Source organism: Artemia franciscana, chromosome 8 (assembly GCF_032884065.1).
Source record: "Artemia franciscana chromosome 8, ASM3288406v1, whole genome shotgun sequence".
Lineage (NCBI taxonomy): Eukaryota > Metazoa > Arthropoda > Branchiopoda > Anostraca > Artemiidae > Artemia > Artemia franciscana.
The window spans coordinates 4,089,474-4,114,044 of record NC_088870.1 but is presented as its reverse complement, the minus strand read 5'-3'; the positions used below and the strand labels follow the sequence as shown (position 1 = coordinate 4,114,044).

The window sequence follows — 24,571 nt, the reverse complement described above, 5'->3', positions numbered from 1 at the left end:
ATGTTCCTGAACGCATATTATTTCATACTTGTCACAATGATATTCCAGTTTAACAGTATTATGTCCAAAAATACTTCGAGAAAAGATAGAAATTTCTCTCGTTATCTGGTGGAAGTGGTATTGGCGTTAGCGATAGCTTTTCCCACCACAGGACAAAAAGGTTAAAACTGGAATGACTCCATTTTCTAGGTGGACAGAGAGTACGTCTAATTTGCAATGAACTACAAGGGCACACCTAGAGCACTTTTGAGTAACGGTGAGGTCCTTAACCAGATTATCAAAAGAGAGACATTTGAAGCACCTCCACGGGATAGCCTTAGATTCAAAGACTACCAGTACTGTATGCTCTACTTTCAAGCCGGACTTAAGGCCAAGATCACAGTTCAGTTTATGCGAAAAAATCAGTTTGACCCTCCCTGTGGGTTTGAACTAGTAATGTCTGCTTCCGAAGTGCTAAGTGGGACCAATTCAGTAGTGATAAAATAATTTCCTGTCTAAAAGACATTTTCACTTCAGGTTTTGTCTTGAGCGAATCAATTAGAGCTTGTGCAGCTTTAGGATTTTCCATAAAGGCTATTAATCCTGGTTTGGTCTGTTCGACTCTAAATGTACTACCACTATCGGAGTATTTGGGTCAAAAAGTCTTTCTGCTTAGCACACGACATCATATCATCCTGGGCGATATTCGAGAAAGATACACGGTGTAATAATCTCGAGAAGGATGGCAGTAGAGGTCTTTCCTTAGATGGCGGTAAAGAGGCCTGGCACTGGCTTAAAAAACCGCTCATTTGATCGATACACTCATTGACTTTCAATGACAAGGAGGTTATCACATCTTGAGGGATTCAGGTACTTTCCAGACAGTAAAGCGAAACATAAAGTCAGGTGTAGATACCAAGAACTTTTAGGATTTTATAAATATTAGAGGCTAGTATATCCTTCATAATTTGGGCTCTTCTCGTTCCGTAATAAATCCTCGTCAAATTGCTTTGCCATCTCATTTATATGCGCATGATTATCAGAAATCAGCTCCTTTGAGAAAAATTTCATTATTGTTATCACAGCGGCCTCTTTTGATGCGCCATCTTCGTGACGCAACGCCGTTTCAATACAGTTCAGAACAGGCGTATACACATATTCATATTCACTCATCATGACGTCAAACTCGCAGCCCAAAGCCAGGTGTACAACTTAAAATTAAACATTCAGAGAGAGCTATTAACGACATAGCCACGATCTAAGCACCCCAATAAACAAGGGAAGCGTCAGCCCCCATTCATCTTATCGCTGCAGTTTCAGGAAAGCTATCCCAGTTAGTGCAATGGCGCTTGCAACGGGGTACTACCCCTCTCCTGCTTGCCAATTTGGCAGTCAGGGTTACGTTAATGTCTTATTAAGCTTAACGTCTATACTCTTTGAATGCTGAAAATTACTAATAATTCTTAATCTAATACTGTAGACAATTTCACTTGCTGCGCGATCCAATTAAATTATATACTAAATCCAGTTTACCACAGTTTACCAGCACCACAAGTAATATAAGGAAGAGGAATACATCCAAAAACTTTAAAAAGGTTATAAGATACCGCAATAGCATGACATAACGAACAATCAAGGGGATATTTAACTTTATAAATATTGAAGTTATCATACCGCATAAAAATCTGTCAGGTAGAATAGAGGAACAAAGGTGCATTTAAAAAAGAAACTGAAGATGCGATAACAACAGTTCACATTCAGAATAATGATGGTTACCTGAAACACCATCAAGATCAGTCTATGAAAACTTTAGCCGTTTTATAGCACTTTCGACAGAAGACACAAAAACAGGAGGCGGTCAAAGCAGGAGTAGACAGAATAATTCACCATGGAAAATATTGAAGAATAATATTTCACCTATGCTTAAGGGAGAATAGAGAAAGGTGAATCAGTCTCAACCGTACCACAAACTTGGCCTTTCTTACGGCTATTAGCCCTATGTCCCTATAGAGTTTTGAGTAATTTATACTCTTATAATAATAATTTATTTCAACCCGCTACAAAAAAACAATAAACACAAGCGGAGTACTAGGAAAAAAGAAACATGAAGAAACTTGAATATACAAAAATATAATACACAATCACTAACGGAAAAACAATCTAATTAACGGTGGAAACAACCTACAGAAAAAACAGCATTATCAGCTAAAACAGTATTTAATCTTTCAAATGACTCAGTAATATCCGTAGCACCGTATTTACTAACAATGGCATGATTACGGTAGAACGAGGTAAATTAAGTAGGTACTTCAGGTACCAAAAGTACATCACTCGAATTGATTTTAGTTGCTTCTTCTGGAGCAGTGGATAAATACCAGACATAAATAAAACGGAGTGGCCAAAAAATGTGCTATAAAGACGGGCTCAACGTGAGTAACGACCACGATTAGCGACCACTTTACCATAGCCTATCTGAAGCTTTTGTTTAATGTCGACAAGAGCTTTTACACTAAGCCCAGAGAGCGTACTGCAAATACGGATACCAAGTCACTTAATAACATTCGCACATCGAAGAGAAGAAGATCCACATGGCAATGCAAAAACTGTAGCTGGTGATTTTACTTTGAATGCTAGGTACTCAAATTTACCAGCATTCAGGGGTAATCCGATATTAGGAAAAGACGGGAAACAAGATAACTGAGTGGACCAGGCCTGATCTCTTTCTGCTAATCAGTAATATATCATCTGCGTAAGCAACGTAGGAGATATTTGTGTAGTCTAGAAAACAGGTAGATATGATATTAGTCAACAAATGATTAATGCACATATTGAATAAATATGGGGATAAAACTCCACCTTGACGAACGCCTAACCTAACAGGGATATTTCCAAAAACACGTGACTTTAACTTCAGTCTAACATAAGAATCACCATACCAAAAACGCAACAATAAAATGATTGACAAATTAACTCCTGATATAGCGAGAGAATGCCAAAGCTGGGAATGGCAAACATAATCAAATCCCTGAGCATCTTTTAACAGAGTAGCTAATGCGCGATGAGCATGTTGACAACCTGCACGTCATTTGAATCCGAACTGATTCCCATCAAGCTCACAGTTTGTGCTGATATGTGGCAGAAGATTATGTTCAAATACTTTATAAAGATTTCAGGCAACTGTAATTGGTCAATAAGAATTGCAATTCAGGGGCTCTTTTCCGCGTTTCAAAATAGAAGTGACAGCGCCCAATAAAAATGAATCTGGAACAAGGGAATATGACAAATACATCTTCAAAACAATTGTAGGTGTGAAATCAAAGCAACTGACTCTAAATTCAAGTAATTCACCTTTTTGATTTAAGTTGCTTTACACCATTTAGAACAGCCGCAAGGGAAACAGGAATAACATATTACATTTGTGGGCAAGAGTTTAGGGCAAAGATATGTAAAACAAATAACGCATATTATAATCAATTACATCTAAAATCTCTTTATAATGATTCAGCTAAGCATCAGTAGAAATACAAACATCACTGTCAGCAGAACAATTCATCTTGGTTGAATTGATTACAGGTTTCCACTGAGCGGTACCTTTAGGAAACTCAAAGCCGCTATAGCGAACACTGCGCAAATTCCATTTAAAATGCAGCTTAGACCTTTGTTTTAAATCAAATACATGTTCGGAAATATTTTGTTCGGATTCTTAGGTTTTTATTGGTTTCTTAGGTTTAATGTTTCTATCATATTTCGCAGACGGCTATTAGTCCTATAGCCGTTTAAACATTTCTATTATATTTCCCAAAAGACAGCTATTAGTTCAATAGTCCTATAGAGTTTTTGAGTAAGTCAGATTCTTATTCCTTTATTTTAAATTTAATATTTCTGCTATATTTCACAGACAGCTATTAGTCCTACAGCAGAAATATTTGCTCATGTCCTATCCGAAATATTGCACTGATTCGTTTCGAAGGAAAGGAGCGCATAGAAATACGAGCTAAATTTCAATTTTGGTTTAATTCTAACTAACTTAGACTAATATTAACTAAATTATAATCAATTTGTTTTTATTTTAATTTAAGTTCAATTTAATAGAGACACATTCAGCTAGAATAGGAAAATCATACCGTTAGTAAATGATAATACGAAATATTGCAAAGTGGCTCCAATTTAGTCCATCAAGAGGGCAGCAGAGGCGTACGAAACTGAGGAATCACTTGGGCTTGTACATTGACTCGATTGAGCGTATTTGAGAAACTTCATTAATGGGTGAAATCCATTTTGAGATGATTTTTTTAAGGCCTTCACAGCCTAGAGAGGAAAAATCATTTTACAATACAACTTGCCTGTGAATATTGCATACAAACAAAGACTTATTAATGGAAACTTAAAAAGCACTTTCACAATTAGGACTGCTAACCAAGAATAAAAACAAACACACATATCAGCACTTACATAATATTATTTTGCCAAAACATAATTTTAACCTAACCTGAATTTTAGTACATTCGCACACTATTTTTAAAAGTGTCGCTATGCAGATAACTCGTACAACCACTCAGTCCCTGATTATGTTTTTATGTAATTATACCTGAATTATAATGTATACCTGATTAGGTAGCCACTCAGTCCTGCTCAATCTATAAGAATGAGCAGCCGAAAAAATTCAGGCTGAGATGAACAATACTCTATTGAAAAAAGAAACTACCACAAGAGGGAGGAGGAGTGACTGGAATTTACTCAACCACTGACTGGACACAGTGGAAACGCGTGGCCCACTAGCTTCCTAATTACGATTGGAGTTGAACAGCATATGCCTTGTCACACGTATTGGAATTAAGGATCAAATGTAAATAAAGTAATTACGGATCAGCTTATAAATGACTGATATGTTCATAACGGCAACAAAATGACTGATATGTTCATAACCGCAACACTCAAAAGAATAACAGGAGTAAGAGAGTAACAGTATTTTATTCAAAAATTACCACAAGAGGGAGGAGGCATGGCTGGAGTTTATTTGAGCAGGCACAGAAGAAAGTACTCAGTGGAAACACTTGGTCTACTAGGCTCCCCATGTAGAGTGGATTCAAGTTGTCACACGTATTGGAATTAAGGATCAAATGTAAATAAAGTAATTAAGGATCAGCTTATGAATGACTGATATGTTCATAACAGCAACAAAATGACTGATATGTTCATAACAGCAACACTCAAAAGAGTAACAGGAGTAAGAGAGTAACAGTATTTTATTCAAAAATGACCACAAGAGGGAGGAGGCATAGCTGGAGTTTATTTGAGCAGGCACAGAAGAAAGTACTCAGTGGAAACACTTGGTCTACTAGGCTCTCCATGTAGAGTGGATTCAGGTTGAATTTTCAGAACATTCGCACACTGTTTTTAAAAGTGTCGCTGTGCCGACCACTCATACATCACTTAGTCCCTGATTCCAGCCTATAAGGATGAACAGCCAGAAAAATTCAGGTTCAGATGAACAACACTATCCTGAAAAAACTGCCATAAGAAGGAGGAGGCGTGACTAGAATTTAACCAGCCACACACTTGACACAGTGGAAATGCGTGGTCCACTAGCTTCCTAATTACGATGGAGTCGAACAGCATATGCCTTGTCACACGTATTGGAATTAAGGATAAAATGTCAATAAAGGATTTAAGAATTAAATTATAAATGACTGATATGTTTATAACAGCAAGACTCAAAAGAGTAACACGAGTAAGAGAGTAACAGCATTCTACTGAAAAACGGCCAAAAGAGGGAGGAGGCATGGCTGGAGTTTACTCGGAGCAGACACAGAAGATAGTACCCGGTGGAAGAACTTGGTCAACTAGGCTCTCCATGTACAGTGGATTCAAATTGAAATTTTAGTACGTTAGAACACTTTTTTTTTAAAGTGTCACTGTTTCGACCACTCGTACAACCACTCAGTCCCTGATTCCAACCTACAAGGACGATCAGCCAGAAAAACTACAAGGTATTCAATGCGTATAAATGCGTGAAATCCTTGTGTAAGCGTACAGTGGAGTTGAATAGCCTGCTCCACGTCTTACTTAGCGAAAAGAAGGTCAAAGGTGATGAATGTAACTAAGGATACAAGGTTTATAAATGGGTCAAGTTTTTATACAAGATCTGAACACATTAGAGTGGAAGAGGTGCGAGCGACTAGCCTTGTACAGCTTGGTGCAGCGATAAGTTGTAGGAGTAGCAGTCAGTAGTAGTTAATAAATGGTGAAATTCGTGCAGTAACGTGTGTGTATCAAATGCTTTTTGACTTTGAATATGTATACGTATAAATATTAGAAACTCGGAATATACCTTCAACAATTAGGATTGTCAATCAGCACAAATAAAAGCATTACTGGTTCTAAGATGATAAATTATGAGATATACATTATATAGGACGGTAGGAAGAATGAATTTGGGTTTATTTTTATAAATAAACAAGATTGTTTTTAGGAATTAAGGCGCAGCAAAATTAAATTTACTATTAAAAGTTTACTTTGGAAGTTAGGTAAGGTAGAGACATAGAGCCTTTCGTAAATCCCCAGAAATTAGAGGAACAAAAGTTTGTCAAATTAGCGTCCATTGTAACCTTTTGGAAGTTACCGCAGCCAAACTACAAACCACGAAACAGAACCGAATACAACTTCAACCACTTTACATAAGAACGCAAACACACACAAACACACAAAAGCACTATTAGAAACAAAAAAATATTCTACAAAACCTTTATATCCAAACGTACATTTTACATAAATAAGGGTGGGTAGACATAAGGTTCCAACAAAGTAAATTGTCACTGTTTAAACTAAAAGTCATGTCTGACACTTCAACCCTACTGACAAAAAACTGCGAAAAAAACGTTTGCTATGTCATTCTTAAAGCGAGGATCATAAGGACAGTGTGAATTCAATCCCACATCGATCCTCCTGAACTACATTGCATTACGGATTTGAACACAGCTTATTCTGGAATGGCATTTTAAAAACAGCTTAATAAACGGTTTTTAACAGATACGACCTATAGATATGACAGCAACGAAACCGTCCAGTTGATAAAATAGATCGATGCATAGAACTTGATAAAAAGTCACCAAATTTGCCATAACGGAAAAAAAACATGATTTACACAGGAAATTGAAGAAACTTACGGGTTTACTGCTACTTAACATAAAACAAAAATCAAAAGTTTGAAGCTTAGTAGATATCGTTTTTAGAAATCGGACATAATCAAATATCTTTAAAAAGATTTCAATATGAAAAGACAGCAAATTGTCTGCGGTTATAGGACAAGCGGCAATGAGAATCTATATAAAAGCCTGCCGCGTACCGAGTGCCGGCACACGGCGGCTGGTAATTGCGAATATCTATATATATAAAAATAAGTTGTCTGTGTGTGTGTGTCGAATGACGTCATGTTTGTGTGTCGACTGACGTCATAGTTGTCGACTGACGAAATTATAGACCGGGACATCGAGACACAAATGACGACCGGGACACCGAGACATAGGGAATATAAATGACGACCGGGACACTCAAAGAGAAAGCGACCGGGACACAAGGAATGTTCGATTAGCAACCACCATCAACAAAGCACCGGGACACAAATGACGACCGGGACACAGAGAATATAAATGACGACCAGGACACTCAAAGAGAAATTACAGACCGGGACACCGGAGCACAAATGACGACCGGGACAAAAATGACGACCGGGACAAAAATGACGACCGGGACACCGGGACACAGGGAATATAAATGACGACCCCGACACTCAAAGAGAAATTACAAACTGGGACACCGGGACACAAATGACGACCGAGACACAGAGAAACAAGAGCAACGGGGACGCCGGGGGGCAGAGGGGGATATATAAATGACAACGGGGACACAGGGAATGTTCGATTAGCAATCACCATCAACAAAGCTCAAGGGCAATCATTTGAATAATGAGGTATAGATCTGAATACAGATTGTTTTTCCCATGGACAATTATATGTTGCATGTTCATTTATATCTATTTATATGCACAGACAATGGGACAGCCAAGAATGCTGTATATTCGCAAGTTTTACGTAGTTAAAAATATATATATATATCTATCTATATTCACAGGTGGGACACAGGGACACAACTACAATGGCGCGTAACTAATATGGCACGTAATGAATTACGCGCGGGGGGGGGGGGGGGGGGGGGTGGCGCGAAGCGCCCCCTCCAGCTAGGTGTTGGGGTGGCGCGAAGCGCCACCCCAACAGCTAGTACTTGTAAATATTTTAACAAGGGATTATAACAATTCAAAGACCTTAAAAAATAAAACCAAAAGTTTGAAGCTTAGTAGTTATCGTTGTTAGCAATCGAAATTGCTTTGATAACCAAATATTTTTGAAAAGACTTGAGTATGAAAAGATATCAAATTATCAACGGTTAGAAGAAAAGCCACAATGAGAATCCATAGATAGAAGCCTGCCACGTGCCATTTATGAAGAAGTTTATACGAAGCAACTTAAAGAGGAAAAAACTGGCAATTGCAAAAATATCTGCAAATATCTTGACAAGTACCGGTACCCGGTGGCTAGTAATTGCAAAAATATTTGCATATGATTAAAAAAGGGATTACAACAATTCAAAAACCTTAAAAGAGAAAACCAAGACTTTGAAGCTTAGTAGATATCGTTGTAAGAAATCTGACTTGCTTTAATGATCAAATATTTTTGAAAAGTCTGCAATATGAAAAAAGAGCAAACATTTAATAATTACTACATTTAATATTACATTAATAGACCAAAAAGAGTTGCTTCAATGTTATCTTACAAGAGGATTATTTCGCAACAGAATAATTAACTAAGTTTCAATTTTCATATTTTTTCCTCAGTTGCTCTTTGATTCTCATTGAAGTAACCCAAATAGCTGCTTTTCCCTACGTGGATAAGTAGCGACAATTGTATTTATTATTATTGGAGGTGGTTTTCATTTGTTTTTAGATAGTTTTCTTTTAATTTTCTATCTTGTGCTGAAGACGCCTTGTTTGGATACACGCAAAATATCCGCGTTGTTTTAGTCTTTCAACTCTACTAGCCGACGTCTCGTTTGAAGTTTTCTTTTTGTAGAGTTTTATCTCTCTTGGTTGTTTAATTTAAATATAAAACTGTAAAATACAATCGATTTAAAAAAGAAAAGTGTAAAGATACATACAAAAAAAAACGCACAAATACATGTACATATATTTATACTATATATTTATAATACACGTACAAATAACGATAGCCATAATTATTTGGTTTTTAATCTATAGGGAATAAAATTGAAAACAAAAAAGTATAAATAAAGTCTACCTACATTTAATAGTACACTAATGGGATGACGTCCACAGATCGTATTTCCAGTCTCTCTAAGATACTCACTAAACCCTTCAGCGTCTAATAATTCTATCAGATCCATACCCTATAAAACGAAAGAGAGTCAAATTAACAAGGATTAAAGAGCGACACAAAAGCTTAAAATACCAAGGACATCAAAATAAAACGTCTGTTTTTGCCCCCTAGACCCATGTTAGGTTACTACCTGTAAGTCGCAATTTTGTAATTTTTTTCTTTTAGTTGTTTCAAAATTATAAAGTTCCTAGGGCAGTGTCACGTTTTTGTAAATATTGCCATGTTGAACCGTGAAAATAAATAAACAAGGAAATAGTTTAACTTGACAATGTTTTTCGACCATAAAAAATCTAAATATTAACACCCAAAGGCAAAAAAAGTTTAAGAGGAGAGCTTTACTTTCCTAAGTTATTTGGTGCCATGTATTTTTAGCTATTTCTTTACCAATTTTCACCCACGTTTCAATTTTTGAATTAGGTGCCATCTACTGTCAAAAAATGCGAAACTAAATATGGAAGTCTTTGTTAAATAATATTGAATTCACTTTCTCTCAAAATTCTTTAAGACATTTGCTTGTGTAGGCTTCTACTTAATCAATTCAGACAATAAGACCTTATTTTCAGTGTTTTGGGTATTTAAGAGCCAGATATCTGACAAAAATCTATTACTTCACTGATTGTTAAATTGTCTTTAATGAAAATATACTTTTCTCCTTCATTCATCAACACTAAGGTCCATTTACCTCAATTGCTTTAAAAACTTATTTTCAGTGTTTTGGGTATTTAAGAGCCAGATACCTGACAAAAACCTATGACTTCACTGATTGTAAAATTCTCTTTAAGTAAGAGAACATTCGTTTCGTCTTCAATCATCAACACTGAGGCCGATTAAACTCAATTTATTTAAAAACTTATTTTCAGTGTTTATTTATTATTTAGCTTATTCATATTTTTAAAAATCTTATTTTCAGAGTTTTTGGTATTATAGAACCAGATACCAGACAAAAACCTATTACTTCACTGATTGTTAAATTCTCATTAATTAAGAAAACATTCGTTTCTCCTTCATTCATCACTAAGGCCTATTTACCGCAATTGATTCGAAAACTTTTTCCACAAAACAAGTTATTCAAAGAAAAGTAAAGAGTTCCACTAAGCCAAAAACGAGCAGAAATAAAGTCAAACTAACACAAATCACCATCAATAAATAAATAAAACTCAAAACGAACAGAAACTACAATAAATAACCGAGTCAAACTCAAAAAGAGCAAAATTTAACTTGAGTAGGGCTGACAACGCGATGCCTTCTCAAGACCAGAACATAATTTGTACTTTACTGGAAAAAAAATGAACGTGAATTGTCAGTTTAATATATACTGACATTTATTGTTAAAGTTTTAATAATTTTTCATTTTTTAAAGAAAAAAAGGAGAAAACATTTTAGATGTATTGTTTTTCAGTAAAGCGCAGATTAAGTTCAGGTCTTGAGAAGACATGGGGGTTGCCAGCTTTATTCAAGTTAATTTTGTTCGTTTTGAGTTTAACTCTGCTATTTACTGTAATTTTGTTCGTTTTAAGTTTTATTTATTTATTGATAGTGATTTGGGGTAGTTTTGCGCTTGGAAGATTATTTGACTTTTTTATCTAATTTTTGGCTTAACAGAGCTCCTTACTTTTCTTTGAAAAGCTTGTTTTGTGGAAATTTTTTTAATTAATTTTGGTTCGTTTATTATTAAAATATTCTTTTTCATGGAATGTTGTTCTTTTCAGTTTTTTTCTATAAGAAACCATAGTATGATCGCTATTTGTAGATTCTCGAAACCTTTTCAGCAATTTTGAATCCTGAGACAAATAGTACTGTTTAATTTAAGTTTATACTTCCTCGAGTAGACCTGAAAAACAAAGCTTAATATAATTCTCAAAAGATCCAATCTATGCTCTTTGACAAAATGGATAAACACATTTATTTATTCATTTATTTAAATTGTAAGAGTAGAAGCAGCAATAGTAGTAGCCCCTTAAAGTTTCGAATTATAACCCCCAGTAGTTCTCGATAAATTGATGAGCTTTTTTATTGGTTACCATATACATAGTGGCTTTTGATTTAGTTTTAAAGCATAATGGACCAGTTGCATAATCGTAAGGGGTTGACATACCCCAATATCCCTAGAGACATAGCCGCCGGACTGTTCTACTCTGCTGAACAAAATGGCCGTCTCAAAATTACAATTGGCTGCGTTTAGAAAATGAATGGACTTGGGTATAGCGCTGCTTGCCCTCCAATCTCTTTTTCTCTTAAAAAGGGCACTATAAACTTTAATCTTGAATCGAGTTAGCTCTTTTAAAAGTTTCAATGATACTTCTAGCTATTATAGAGCAGCACTGCCTATGCTATTGCTTATATACCCTTTTAAAACCTGCAGGTACATAGTTTCTCCGTTTAATTGACCCCCCCCCTTAAGCGTTCCCTAAAAGCTTCACCTTAATACACTTAGCGTCATTAGTTACAGTAACTGCAGAGGTAGTTGAAAAACTTACAGTTGAAAAACGTATTTTTTTTATTTAATTTACGGTTAAATTGAGAACTTAGAAGGATAATGTAGTTTTTTAACGCAAAACAAGGGATAAAAATATCATATAAAATTCACTAAATAATTGCGATAATCAAAAAAATAAAATTAAAAAAGGAAATATTTTATAGATAAATCACGCATTTTTCCAACTCTATCTAGCCTTCAAGCTTAACAAAGACATTATTAAAAAGAAATCAACAAAACCATAGGCATATAGGGGGAGATACAGCCAAAAAGGACCGGCAGTTAAGATGGACCTTTGCGTTTTGAAATACAGAGGTTGGTAGCACCGCCATCTAATAGTGACAGTAAGGTAGAGCCATCCAGCCTTCAGTCGTGCCAGAAAAACAAAAAGATTGGTTGGTAAGTTTTCAACAAAATTCAAGTTGATGTTTTAAGAGGTTGCTTCGGAAAAATTTGATATGAAGTATATTTTATGATATCTCTGGTTTGGAAAATACTATGTTTTAGAGGTTTGCTACCAAAGAGTTCCGACTGTGTACTTTCTTTAGACCTGACAGTAACGCTATTCTGTGCCATCTAGCGAATTTGTTGACAGTTTTTCAAGATCGCACCTGTTGCAGATAAGACGGACCACATGATTTGTTGGTAAGACAGACCCTGGGACGGACTAGGGTCCGTCTTGGCTGCATAATTCCCGAAGCTAAACTGACTAGTCTTAAAGGAACAGACAACTTGACTCAAAGTCGATGGTGAACTTTTACAGCACATAAGTGCATAATAATCGTGTATAAGGGGCAAGGGTCTGCCAGCTATCTCTGTAGACAATAAGGAGGGGTTTCGGGATAACAAAGTAGGGGTGTCCTATCGGCAAAAAGTCCCTGTACATTTATGTAAGCTCCCCAGGCCAGTTTGATGGCCAGAAGTTGCCTAGTCAAGTTTACTGTGCCTTTAAAGGCTTAAACAGCAAATAGCACACCTGGGTCAAACTTACCGTCCAGGATGTATAGGCTAACATATATCTATTATCAAACGATTTGACATGCCGGAATCAATTGGGCTGACTTTCTGCTGCAGGATATGGGGAAGTATCAGAGAAAAACTGGGAGGGGATTACTCGTCAAAGACGCTCTGAGAAAGACTGCATTGGGTGTTCTTCATGGCAGCAAGCTGTTGTATGTAGCCAAAGCTTCCAAAACTTCCACAGAACTTCCAAGAACAATGATCAGAAGGGTGTTTGAAAAACTGAGCAAGTCAGAAAATCGTAATTCCGTAAATTTCAAGACGGAGTACAGCTTTAAAAGTGTGTTCTCTGAAGAGGAAGAACGGGAGCTTCGGAATTATTTAACAACAGCATGTGCCATCCATCATGGCCTGACAAGGAGTATGTGCTGTAATCTAGCATATGAATTTGTAGTTGCCAAAGCCAAAACGGTGCCTGAGAGGTGGACCAAAGAAAGGGCTGCTGGAAGAGGATGGGCTCGTTCCTTTATGGTCAAAAGTAACCTTGCTTGTCGCTCAGCCGAGGCAACGAGCTTGGGACACGCTATCAGGAAAAATATGGGAGAGTTTTTGACAATCTGCAAAAACTCATTGAGAAAAATCACTACCAGCCACATAGAATCTACAACCTGAACGAGTTGGGAGTAACGACAGTTCACAAGCCACCGAAGATTGTGGCACAAAGAGGGCAGAAACAAGTAGGCCAGATCATATCTGGTATATACTACCCTGGCTACCCTTTCTTGTCATTCCCCGAGTGAGGTGGCTAGATAGTTTCTTGAACGGCTCGCCTCTTGGTAGTGATGGTCGCGCCCAGCAATCATGATGGATGACATCGGAAATATATCCAGATGTTCTCCAACATTTCACCAAGCATGCAAACTGCGGATCTGAAGAGAGAACCCTGCTTATCCTTAACAAGCACGAATCAAATATTTCACTGGAGGTTGTCAATTTTTGCAGAGATGAAAATTGACGTCCTCACGTTCCCAAACCACTGTAGCCTCAAAATGCAGCCTCTTGACATCTCCGTGTTTGGTCCATTTAAGCGGTGTTACAATGATGCGCGTAACAAGCTTATGCTCCAAAACCCTAACAGACAAATCTCGATTCATGGCAACAGTGCACTTGTTTGTGCTGCGTTTCTAAAAGCCTTCGCAATTGAAAGTATCCTGAGCGGGTTTAAGAAATGTGGGATCTATCCCTTCAACTGGGATGGGTTCGTTGACCATGAGTTTTTTATCTTCCTATGTTTCGGACAGGCTGGAACCAAAAGAAAGTGCGGAAGCCCCCTCTCCTACTAGTTAAGATGAAGCTGAAGGAGATCCCTCCTACCTGTCGACCGACCAACCATGGCCTCGAAGGCTGTCACGCCAGAAGTCGTCAGACTGTTCTCTAAAGCTGGACCAAGGTCAGAGAAACCTAGAGGACGCAAAAAGCTCTGTTCTGAAATTCTCATTGACAAGCCAGAAAAAGAGCACCTTGAAGCAGAACGTCAAATAAAAGAAGCCAAGAAGTCAACGAAGAGAAGCCGAGCAGCACGGAAAAGAACAGCAAAAAGAAACATCACGGCTGACTTGGATGAGGAGGAAGACTTCGTGCTTAGCAATACCAGCAGCGACGAGAGCCTTCACATCGGAGATACTGAGGAGGATGGTGAGTTTTTTTTAAGTTCGGAAGGAATTGAAGAAGGTGATTTTGTTCTTTTCAAAGTAGTTGGAAAGAGGATAACGTCATATTTTGTTGCAAAGGTCTTTGTGAAAGACGAAATAGAAGATTAGATTGAAGTGCTCTTTTGGAAGAGGATTTTTACCTCTTATAAATTTCAAGAGACGACTGAAAAGGGAAGAGTCAGTCTTGAAGACGCTCTGATGAAACTGCCAAAGCCTATCCCGTCTGGAGGAACGGCAAGGCAAGCGTCACTCCACACATTTGGAGTTGATTTTTCTGGTTCCAGTGTGTTATAAAGAGCCGATGCGGACATTTTACTTGATTGATACATTATTACTTGATTGATAAATGTTTACTTGATATGTTTATACGAAATATATAGTTGAAGATGATTACGAAAATGATGATCCGTCTTGCCCCCTCCGGTGGTCCGTCTTGCCAGCCCCTTTGGATCAGACAGACCTTTTGACCTTTCTTTCAAAATCTGCGTTTTCTCAGAAATCCTTCGGAGATTTCTGAGATTTCTACCTTGCTAATTTGAAAAAATAGCAAGGTAGTGGGGATGAATAAGCAATCCGACTGAACAAATTTCGTTCCGATGTCCCAGAAAAAAAAAAGACAGCAATAAAGCCGTTACTGGGTCCGGCTTACCTGTATCTCCGCCTATATATAAACAAAGAGGATAAAACAAAAACAGAAAAAGAAAAATACAAAATGAAAAAAGAATAAAACAAAACTTACCTGTTTATCAAGCTGCGTAATTTGTTTGAAGATAGGACCAGCAGAAGGTTCATAATACTTATAGCTAAATCTGCCCCCCCAGTGACAAAAATCCGATGAAATCACAAATAAATTCTCAGGGTCGGCCAAGTACTTCGATAATATTTGACCGTAGAGTGTTTCTTTGTCAGTAGACAAGGAACCTACAAGAATTGGGATCACAGTAAACTGGTCACGATATCTGGAAAAATAAATTTCAATATTTAGATATAATGACCGCACTTGATGTCACAATTATATAAATAATAACACAAATAATTACCAAATAATGTATATATATATATATATATATATATATATATATATATATATATATATATATATATATATATATATATATATATATATATATATATATATATATATATATATATATATTTGGCTTAGCTCTTGCTAAACAGTATCAGGTCGAAATATCCAATAGATTCGAGAGCCTTACGCAGTGCGATGATAGTGAAGGTGTATGGAAGGTCTTCAGAGAGAATGCTCTTGCAGCTGCAACTAGCGTTGCTAGAATGAAGCAGGGTACGAAAAAAGACTGGATCAGCAACGACTCTGTCCCCATTGTTGATCGCAGACGGGAATCCCACCTTTGCAAGGATATGACAGCATATAGACAATTAAATAAAGAGCGTAACATCATGCTGCACAAAGACTGTAATAACTTTATTGACAAAAAGCACGCGAGCTTCAAGAGGCCACCAAAAAAAGACAATGGAGCCACATATATGATCCTCCGTGAGCTCTACGGTCAATACGCTCCAACTACATAGTATCTCCATAATGCCAGTGGCGAGAATATTTTTAACCAATCAAAGTGCCTTCGCCAGTGGGAACACCGATAGGAAAAGCTACTAAACTCAGACCCACCGAACCGAATTGACGACCATATTACTGCTGTTGACAACGCTACGCCTACCCTCACATGCACTGAATTTACGGCAGAAGAAATTAAAGCTGTAGTACGAAAGCTGAAGAACAGCAAAGCACCGGGAGTATGTAGCCTGAAATCAGAACTCCTTAAAAATGGCGATTCATCCATGACCCTCTGGCTACAAGTGCTGTTTAACACTGTCTGGCGCTCTGAAATAATCCCATCAGACTGGAAAGCAGGCTTACTTGTGCCAGTTCACAAGAGGAAAGGAAGTAAAGCAGAATGTAATAACTATTGTGGCATAACTCTGCTCTCGGTACCCGGCAAACTCTTCACAGTGTTGCTCCTCAAGCGGGCTACAAAGTACCTCCATCCCCTTCGTCGACACCAGCAGGCTGGGTTCATGCCGGGTAGGTCCCCAACTGAGAAAACCTATACAATTAGACAGGTGATAGAAAAAACCCTAGAATATAAAAGGAAGGCATACATTGATGTTGTTGATTTTCGATCCACTTTCGACACTGTCGACAGTCGCTGTGGCTGATCCTTCAATCTGCTGGTGTACCTAAGAAAATTGTTAATCTGTTCAAAGAACTATACAATTAGACCAAAAGCGCTGTCATTGTAAATGACCAGCTCGCATCACATTTTCAAATTAGAAACGGTGTTCAGCAAGGCTGCGCTGCTGCCCCCAAGCTATTCAGCTGCGTCATGGGCTATCTTCTCAACAAAACACTGCTGGTGCATCCGTTTGGAATCAATTTGCTGGAAAAGTTATGTCATTTGTTGACTTCACAGACGATGTTGCATTGGTATACAAAAATCTCGCTGACATCAAAACAACCCTGGAAACGCTAGCATCTGCTGCAGAAAAACTTGGTTTAAATGTGAACTAGAATAAGACCAGAATACTGCCGGTGGAAACGACACCATGCAGCCCCTTGAAAACTAGAGAGTATGTGGCTAAGATGTTGAGATAGTCAAGCAGTTCACCTTCCTCGATCTGCTCAAATGGAAATCTAGATGCAGAGATATCAGCAAGGGTTACAAAGGTAAACGCCCTTTTTGGCAGTTTTCTGAGAACGATATTTTACAAACCCCAGGTCAACTGTCTCACGAAAGATCGAATCTACTCTGTCTCAGTAGCAAGTGTTGTGTTGTACTCGTCAAAAACTTGGCCTTTGACTCAGTCGCAGATGATGAAGGTAGATGCCGTCCAGACAAAACACTTCCGCAAAGTCGAAAACGTTAGGTGGCTCGATAGGGTGCGGATCATGAATACCCTCCATTCTTTTGAATTACCACCCCTGTCCGAACAGCTTGAGTTCCGCTCACTGCGTTGGTGTGGTCATTTACTTCGTCTAACACCTGAAATACCTGGCCGACTTATATTCGACTTCAATCCAACTGCAAACGGCTAGAAACGCCCCAGAGGAAGAGCACGTATGAGATGGGCGGATATCATCTGCGATTGACTTACAGCGTGGGGCATTGACTCCCAGCTAAGCTCCTACCTTCGCCCAAAACAGGCTTCTCTGGAGACGACTAACGGCGTTAACGTCTGGTTCCCTCTACGCTGGCGACACTGCTGATCAAGAGCTTTAAATTAAAAAGTAAGTCAAGTCAAGACTCGCTTTCCCTGTTATAAAATGATTGACAAAACTCGCCTTTTCGCGGTGCCACCTAAGCATTCGGGCAGAGGAAGACCTTCCGGCAAACTGGCAATACTAATCAGTTGTCACATTTCGGCATCAGTATTTGTTTAAAAAGAGTGTTTCCTTTGTATAAAAGTTGCAAATCTGATAGTATATTGCTGCTACTTACCAACTGATTACAAGAACTCGGCTTTCGAAGAAAAGTTATCCAGTGCAGCAATAAAACTTACTAAATCTTTGCAGCAGTTTGCCTATGCATCTCATTGATTTATCATCGCTGGGGACGTGAACTGAGACCTCTCAGTGCCAGATCAGTCAAGATCTCAAATACTTCTGTCTGCTCTGTCCAATCTGAATGTTTTCTCAAATCACCATTCGTAAATGGATATCCAAAACACTGGAGCGACGACTTCGCTTGATTTCATGCTCTGCTCGAATGGCGTGACTGCGAATATCTCAAGCCATGTTGACTTTAGTGTTTCGGTATCTGATCATTTAACAATCTCTAACTGTTTCGTTATTGATAGCGTTCTCTTTCAAAATAACGAAAAGAAACGGAGTGAGAATTCAAATGTGACTGGAAGAAAATAAATTCTGTTGTATATAAAGCAGAGCTTGATGCCACACTAGACAAAATTAAGATCCCTTACCAACTGTTGCAACAATCCTCAGAATCCTCGGAAGTCGGAGGAAAAAATTCGAATCGACATTTACTGTAGTGAAATCACACAAGAAATGCGTTGTACCGCTCCTGTGCGTAAAGCTCATCCGGGTTCAGAAATACCTGGCTGGTCGATAAATCGGGCTTTACAGCAAAGTTGCAAATTTTCTAAAGTTTGGCACCAAATATGGAATGATTGCGACCGGCCGAAATCTGTTGCCGTCAATGACATACGGTTATATACCAAACGTCGTTTTGCTAAGTGTCTTGCCAATCACAAAGCTGAGATTATTAACTGCAGGAGCGACCGCTTCGAATCAATCCAAATGAAATATGGAAATTCATCAGGGGAAAACAGTTAAAAGGTGTCGCTTCAGAGCTTCCAAACGAAAGTGACTGGATCAGCAGTTTCGCCAGCAAAATTTCCCCACCTAAACTAGTGTTAGAAACCCGCTATGAGTCACTACTATTGGATAGTCTAATTGATACTGAATCAGATATTAGTTTCGTAGTTACGGCCTCTGTTATTTATAGTACTATCATTCGCCTTCGAAAAAGGTTCTCGTGTGGTTATGATCAATTATGTGGTGCACCATCTATATTCATTCTACCAAGTCATTTTTAATTCTGTTTTTTCGTCGATTCTTTTTCTGTTGGTATATGTTGCTCCTATATGCCTATAACGGTTTCTTCTGTTCCATGTAAATTGCTTGAGTTAATAGTGATTCAGGACGTAAATAAGGCTTGTTAAACTCCGGACAACCAGTTTGGATTCAAGAAAGGCTACAGTCGAGAACACGTACATTATATACTTGCCAACGTCCTGATGGATACAGAGCATAGTGGCAAGTTTCTCGTCCTTGCGACTCACGATGTCCCTCGTACTTTGGATTCTCGTATGCATTTCCATTTACTGTAGAGGTGCAGCAACGAAGTCTCCATCTTTCAACTCTGCGGGTGTTGAAAAATCTGTATGCGAGATTATGTGCTGTCGTGAATGTACCTATTTGTCATGGTTACGTAATGTGTAAAGCCGTGATTCGAATTTGGAAAGGAATCCACTTGGGTAGGGTAACTTCGCCACCACTGTATAATAATGGTGTAGAAACAACTAAAATTGGATACTTCATGAACATAACTGAATCAGTGAGTTTTTTTAAACGAATTAATTAAGTATTTCACAATAATGGGATTGGGATTATACTGACTTATAATCCAGACATATATTCCGTAATTAATCTGGTGACCAATTATTATGTCGCAACAATTGGATTGGGATCGTAATGACATATATGATGTAGGTTAGGATCAAGCATTGCGAATATAATTAGGACTGTCCGATGTCCAATACTTATAGACAGTTACGCTGCGATAAAGGTGGCAGGAGAAAAGTAAGCAGAAGAAGGGTGAGAGAGTTGTTTACAAGAGCCGTGGTACCCGCCGGACTTGCCCCTTCAATTGCGGGGAAAAGGTAGACAGCCTTTGACGCTTCCCTTACTGCTCTCGCAAGTGAACTTGTGTCTAACAATCTGGCTAGCGGATGGAAACAACCCAGGAAAAATCAGCATATATATATATATATATATATATATATATATATATATATATATATATATATATATATATATATATATATATATATATATATATATATATATATATATATATATATATATATATATATATATATATATATATATGCGTGGCGAGTGCGGTCGCATTACGAGTGCCTGTGATTATTTAGCCTTCCCGTGATTTGAATAATTGCTGTTACCTGTCGCCAGACCGGAGTTGTTTACAAGAGCCATGGTACCCGCCGGACTTGCCCCTTCAATTGCGGGGAAAAGGTAGACAGCCTTCGACGCTTCCCTTACTGTTCTCGCAAGTGAACGTATGTCTAACAATCCGGCTAGCTGATGGAAACAACCCAGGAAAAATCAGCATATATATACATATATATATATATATATATATATATATATATATATATATATATATATATATATATATATATATATATATATATATATATATATATATATATATATATATATATATATATATATATATATATATATATATATATATATATATATATATATATATATATATATATATATATATATATATATATATATATATATATATATATATATATATATATATATATATATATATATATATATATATATATATATATATGCATGGCGAGTGCGGTCGCATTACGAGTGCCTGTGATTATTTAGCCTTCCCGTGGTTTGAATAATTGCTGTTACCTGTCGCCAGACAGGACCTCTTTTAGATTAAGTTCCTGATTATTGTTCGACTTTACGGTATTGAACTTTTTAAATGGGAAATGATAATCGGCGCGAAGAGGAACTGTTATACAATCATATCCCGTGCTTTATGCAAAAAAATCTTGCTAAAGGAGTTTCGCCTGATATGATAAAAGGGTATATGGCCGATTTCTTCGAATCTTCTTCTCTTTCTGAGACCCGTAAATTGTTTTTTTTTTATTGTTTGAAATTGTTACTAACTATAATGAAATTGTTACATCTTCAAATTATTAAATACGAAACATCGACGGTTTGGTCTTAAAATAATAAAAGACAAATTACTTAAAATATATATTGCTTTCAGTAAAGGGCGTATAACAATCGCTATACGATTGGAGTGCAACGAGGAAATTTCCCACTTCATATGTCAAGTAGTTTCTGTTCGTTGAGTTTGATTAGAATATCAATTTTATTTTGGGTACATTCTAAGTTCATTATTGGTTTTATTTTCTTTTATTAAGTCTAATATCCGTTTCTTTTAACTGTTATCTCTTATACTGTTTTAACTCTTATAATAACTGTTTAAACAAAATTGTAATTGGGGTACAAGACAGACAACTTCCTCATTCAATTATTTAGTAATTTCTGTTGGTTTTGAATATGAGTTGAATATTAGTTTTATTTTTTTGTAACTAATTAGTTCATTGTTGGTTTTATCTTTAACAAGTTGTTTCTATATAGTCGATTATTCAACTTTTAGTTGATTATAAAGCCAATTTTTTTTTTTTACTCTGCTGAAGACATAATTTCGCTCTTTACTTTTGTTAAGAAAAGCTTGTTTTTTTATTTATTTAATTTCTGTTCGTTTTTTATTCATTTTTGTAAAAAAGGAAAAAAAGTATAAATAAGAATAAAAATTATATGAAACACATTGAAACTTAAAGCGCTTTAATAAGAGCTAATATTTAAATTAGCCAGGAATTTTTAATAAGTAAAACAAAAGTAGTTTTTACAATTATAATGAACATTTTTATTTCTGATTTTTTCTAATACGGCCATACTTAAAACTACCTGTTAATCAGTTATAGACAGTGCCAATTCAAAAAACATTTCAAATCGATCTGTAACTATACGGAGAAAACCAAATCAAGTTCATTTCGTAGCCTCGTTTTAAGCAAAAGCATATTGAACTTTAGTTTTCTGAGTTCTGAGTTCTTTATTTAACATTAAAATCCATAAACAAAAAATTACTTCAAGACAATCTCCCCCATAAGGCTCCATGGCCGGGAAAGAACAGGGGAGAAAAAAATACCAACAACAAAAAAATATAAACAAAAACCAAAAAACAAAATTGAGTCGCCCACCTTAATAATCTCCAAAAAATGACAAGCTAGGTAGGGGGTAGCACATTATTTCACCAACTCAATTAAATATCCAACTTAATCCAGAGACATCAACTCCAAGGGAAACCGGAATAAAAAATAAAGAGACAAAAAAAAAAACAAAAAAAAACAACAAACAAACAAAATTATTTACTAGCTAGAAAATCTCTAACATAATTTTTGAACATACCAAACGAGTGGCAGTTTCGTACGAACTCTGGGAGCGTGTTCCAGATCCTGTTGCAAGCTGTCAGAGGGTTGAAGTCAGACCTCACTGACGGTGTGTGAAGAACCAGTAAATTGTTGGAAGTGCGGAGATGATAAGTCGATTGATCAGAAACAAAAGATATATTATTACATAGGACAGCAGGAAGATGGCCGTGCAACTGTAAAAAAACGAAAGAAGAACAAGAAAGAAAATAGAGAGATTTCAAATCAAGCAAGGGTTTAGGTGAAAAACGGTTAGTTTCCTGAATAAGAGTCCTTGCTTTATCATAAAGTTTTGAAAGTGGCTTCAGAGACGAGGGAAAAGTTAGCATCCAAATAACAGAACAATATGAAACATAAGACTGAACTAGGCTGCAGAACAAGAGTCTAAGAATCGACCCTGGAAATATATATTTGAGCTTTCTAAGGATTCCGAGACTCCTGGAGACTTTCATTTTAATCAGGTCAATATGATGCTTGAACGAAAGATTTTCGTCAAGCAAGATGCCTAGGAATCGAACGTAACGATCCTTAGGTCTACTTAGAGAACCTCTTGATACATTTATTTCATTTAAATCAGGGCAAGCCTTTGAGACTCTGGAGAAAATGAGAAAACATGACTTTTCGACATTTAAGGCAAGATAATTTACATCAAACCACTGGATAACTCTTTCAAAAAGGGCTATCATCCTTGAACGAAGATCAGACTCAGTTCTACCAGTTGTGCAAACAGTACTGTCATCAGCAAAAGCAATAAGTGTATCCGGTAAGGACAAACTCTTGTCACAGCTAGTGACGGATACTGGTTGACAAAGACGACAGCAAATGGTAGGTTTTAAATTTTTAACCGCATTAATAAGGTCATTGACGTAGATTAAAAAGAGTATCGGCCCAATGACAGATCCTTGTGGAACACCAGACTCTATTCCAGAAGGATTAGAGAAGTCCGGATGAACCGAGATGACTCGACCAGATAAATATGATAGAAAACATGAATAAGCATTCCCTCTTATACCAATATGGGACATTTTCAGAAGAAGAATCTTGTGTGTTAATGAGTCAAACGCTTTTCGAACACCAAGAAAAAGAGCAGCAGGTATGAAACCAGAGTCAAGAGCTGAATTTAAATAATTCAAGAGAGTTGCACATGCATGCTCAGTTGAATGTTTCGCCCTAAAACCAAACTAAAAATCATGAAAAAAGTGTTTAGAATTAAGAAAATCAAGAAGTCGAGAAAGCATAGTTTTTTCAAAAATTTTACTAAACACTGATAAAAGAGATATGGGACGATAATTTGCAGGATCATTCTTTGATCCGCCTTTAAAAAGGATGATAACACGATCACGCTTTAGAGCACTTGGGAAGACACCATTTTCAAAAGAAAGATTGACAAGTCTCGTGAGGGCACACACAATGACAGGAAGAATGAACTTGACAACCTTAGTCGGAATACGGTCTGGGCCAGAGGATGAAGAACCCCTCAAACAATTGACAATTCTGGCTATTTCAGCTTCAGAGACAGGTTCTAATGCCATTGATTTAGGACAAGGTGGTCCTAGATAAGACCTAAAATCAGGTAAAGAAGAAGAAGGACTTACAGAAGAGGCTGTAATTTTGCCGATATTAGCCAAATAGGAAGTAAACGCATCTTGAACATTTAGCTCACCCTCTACATTTTTCCCGTCAATCACACCACTTGAAGGGACAGAAGGAGGCAGAAAAGATGGCCTGATACCAGAATTGATTACTTGCCATGTCTTCCTAATGTCTTTACCGCACGCAGAGAATTTTCTATGATAAAATAACGATTTAGCCCTTCGGCAAAGCGAATATGCAAGAGTAAGAATATGCAAGCCCTGATCATTAAATTTTAAAGAGGAAAAACCAGCTTCTTGGCTCCTCCTTGGCAACGCATCGGAAAAATCATACATGGAAAAAACAGGAAAATGGTCTAAGATATCACTCATCAATATAGAATTTCGCACCAACGTCAAAGATGAAAAAATATTATCAAGCAAAGAAGCGGTAGTGTTAGTTATGCGAGTTGGAATGCATGCAGAAGGCAGTGTTCCACAAGCGAGCATTGTCGAAAGAAAATCCAAGGACGAGGATGACCTCCGGTCAAACAAATTAAGGTTGAAGTCGCCCATAATTACAAGTTC

General features: G+C 37.1%; 1 protein-coding gene across 3 annotated transcripts in view; it reads right to left on the bottom strand.

Moving 5' to 3' along the window:
• The window catches only part of LOC136029891 (protein MEMO1-like), a 52,249-nt gene that overhangs the window by 6,458 nt on the left and 21,220 nt on the right, over positions 1–24,571 (bottom strand). For 2 of the 3 annotated variants that reach the window (XM_065708374.1, XM_065708375.1), the window contains exons 6-8: positions 15,316–15,535; positions 9,334–9,438; positions 4,104–4,287 (exon numbers count right to left, since the gene is read on the bottom strand). In XM_065708374.1, the coding sequence (XP_065564446.1) occupies positions 4,147–4,287; positions 9,334–9,438; positions 15,316–15,535 (466 nt within the window). In that variant the 3' untranslated portion in view covers positions 4,104–4,146. Of the gene's footprint in view, positions 1–2,640; positions 2,758–4,103; positions 4,288–9,333; positions 9,439–15,315; positions 15,536–24,571 lie in introns of those variants that run through there. The other variant, XM_065708376.1, reaches the window with a different exon arrangement.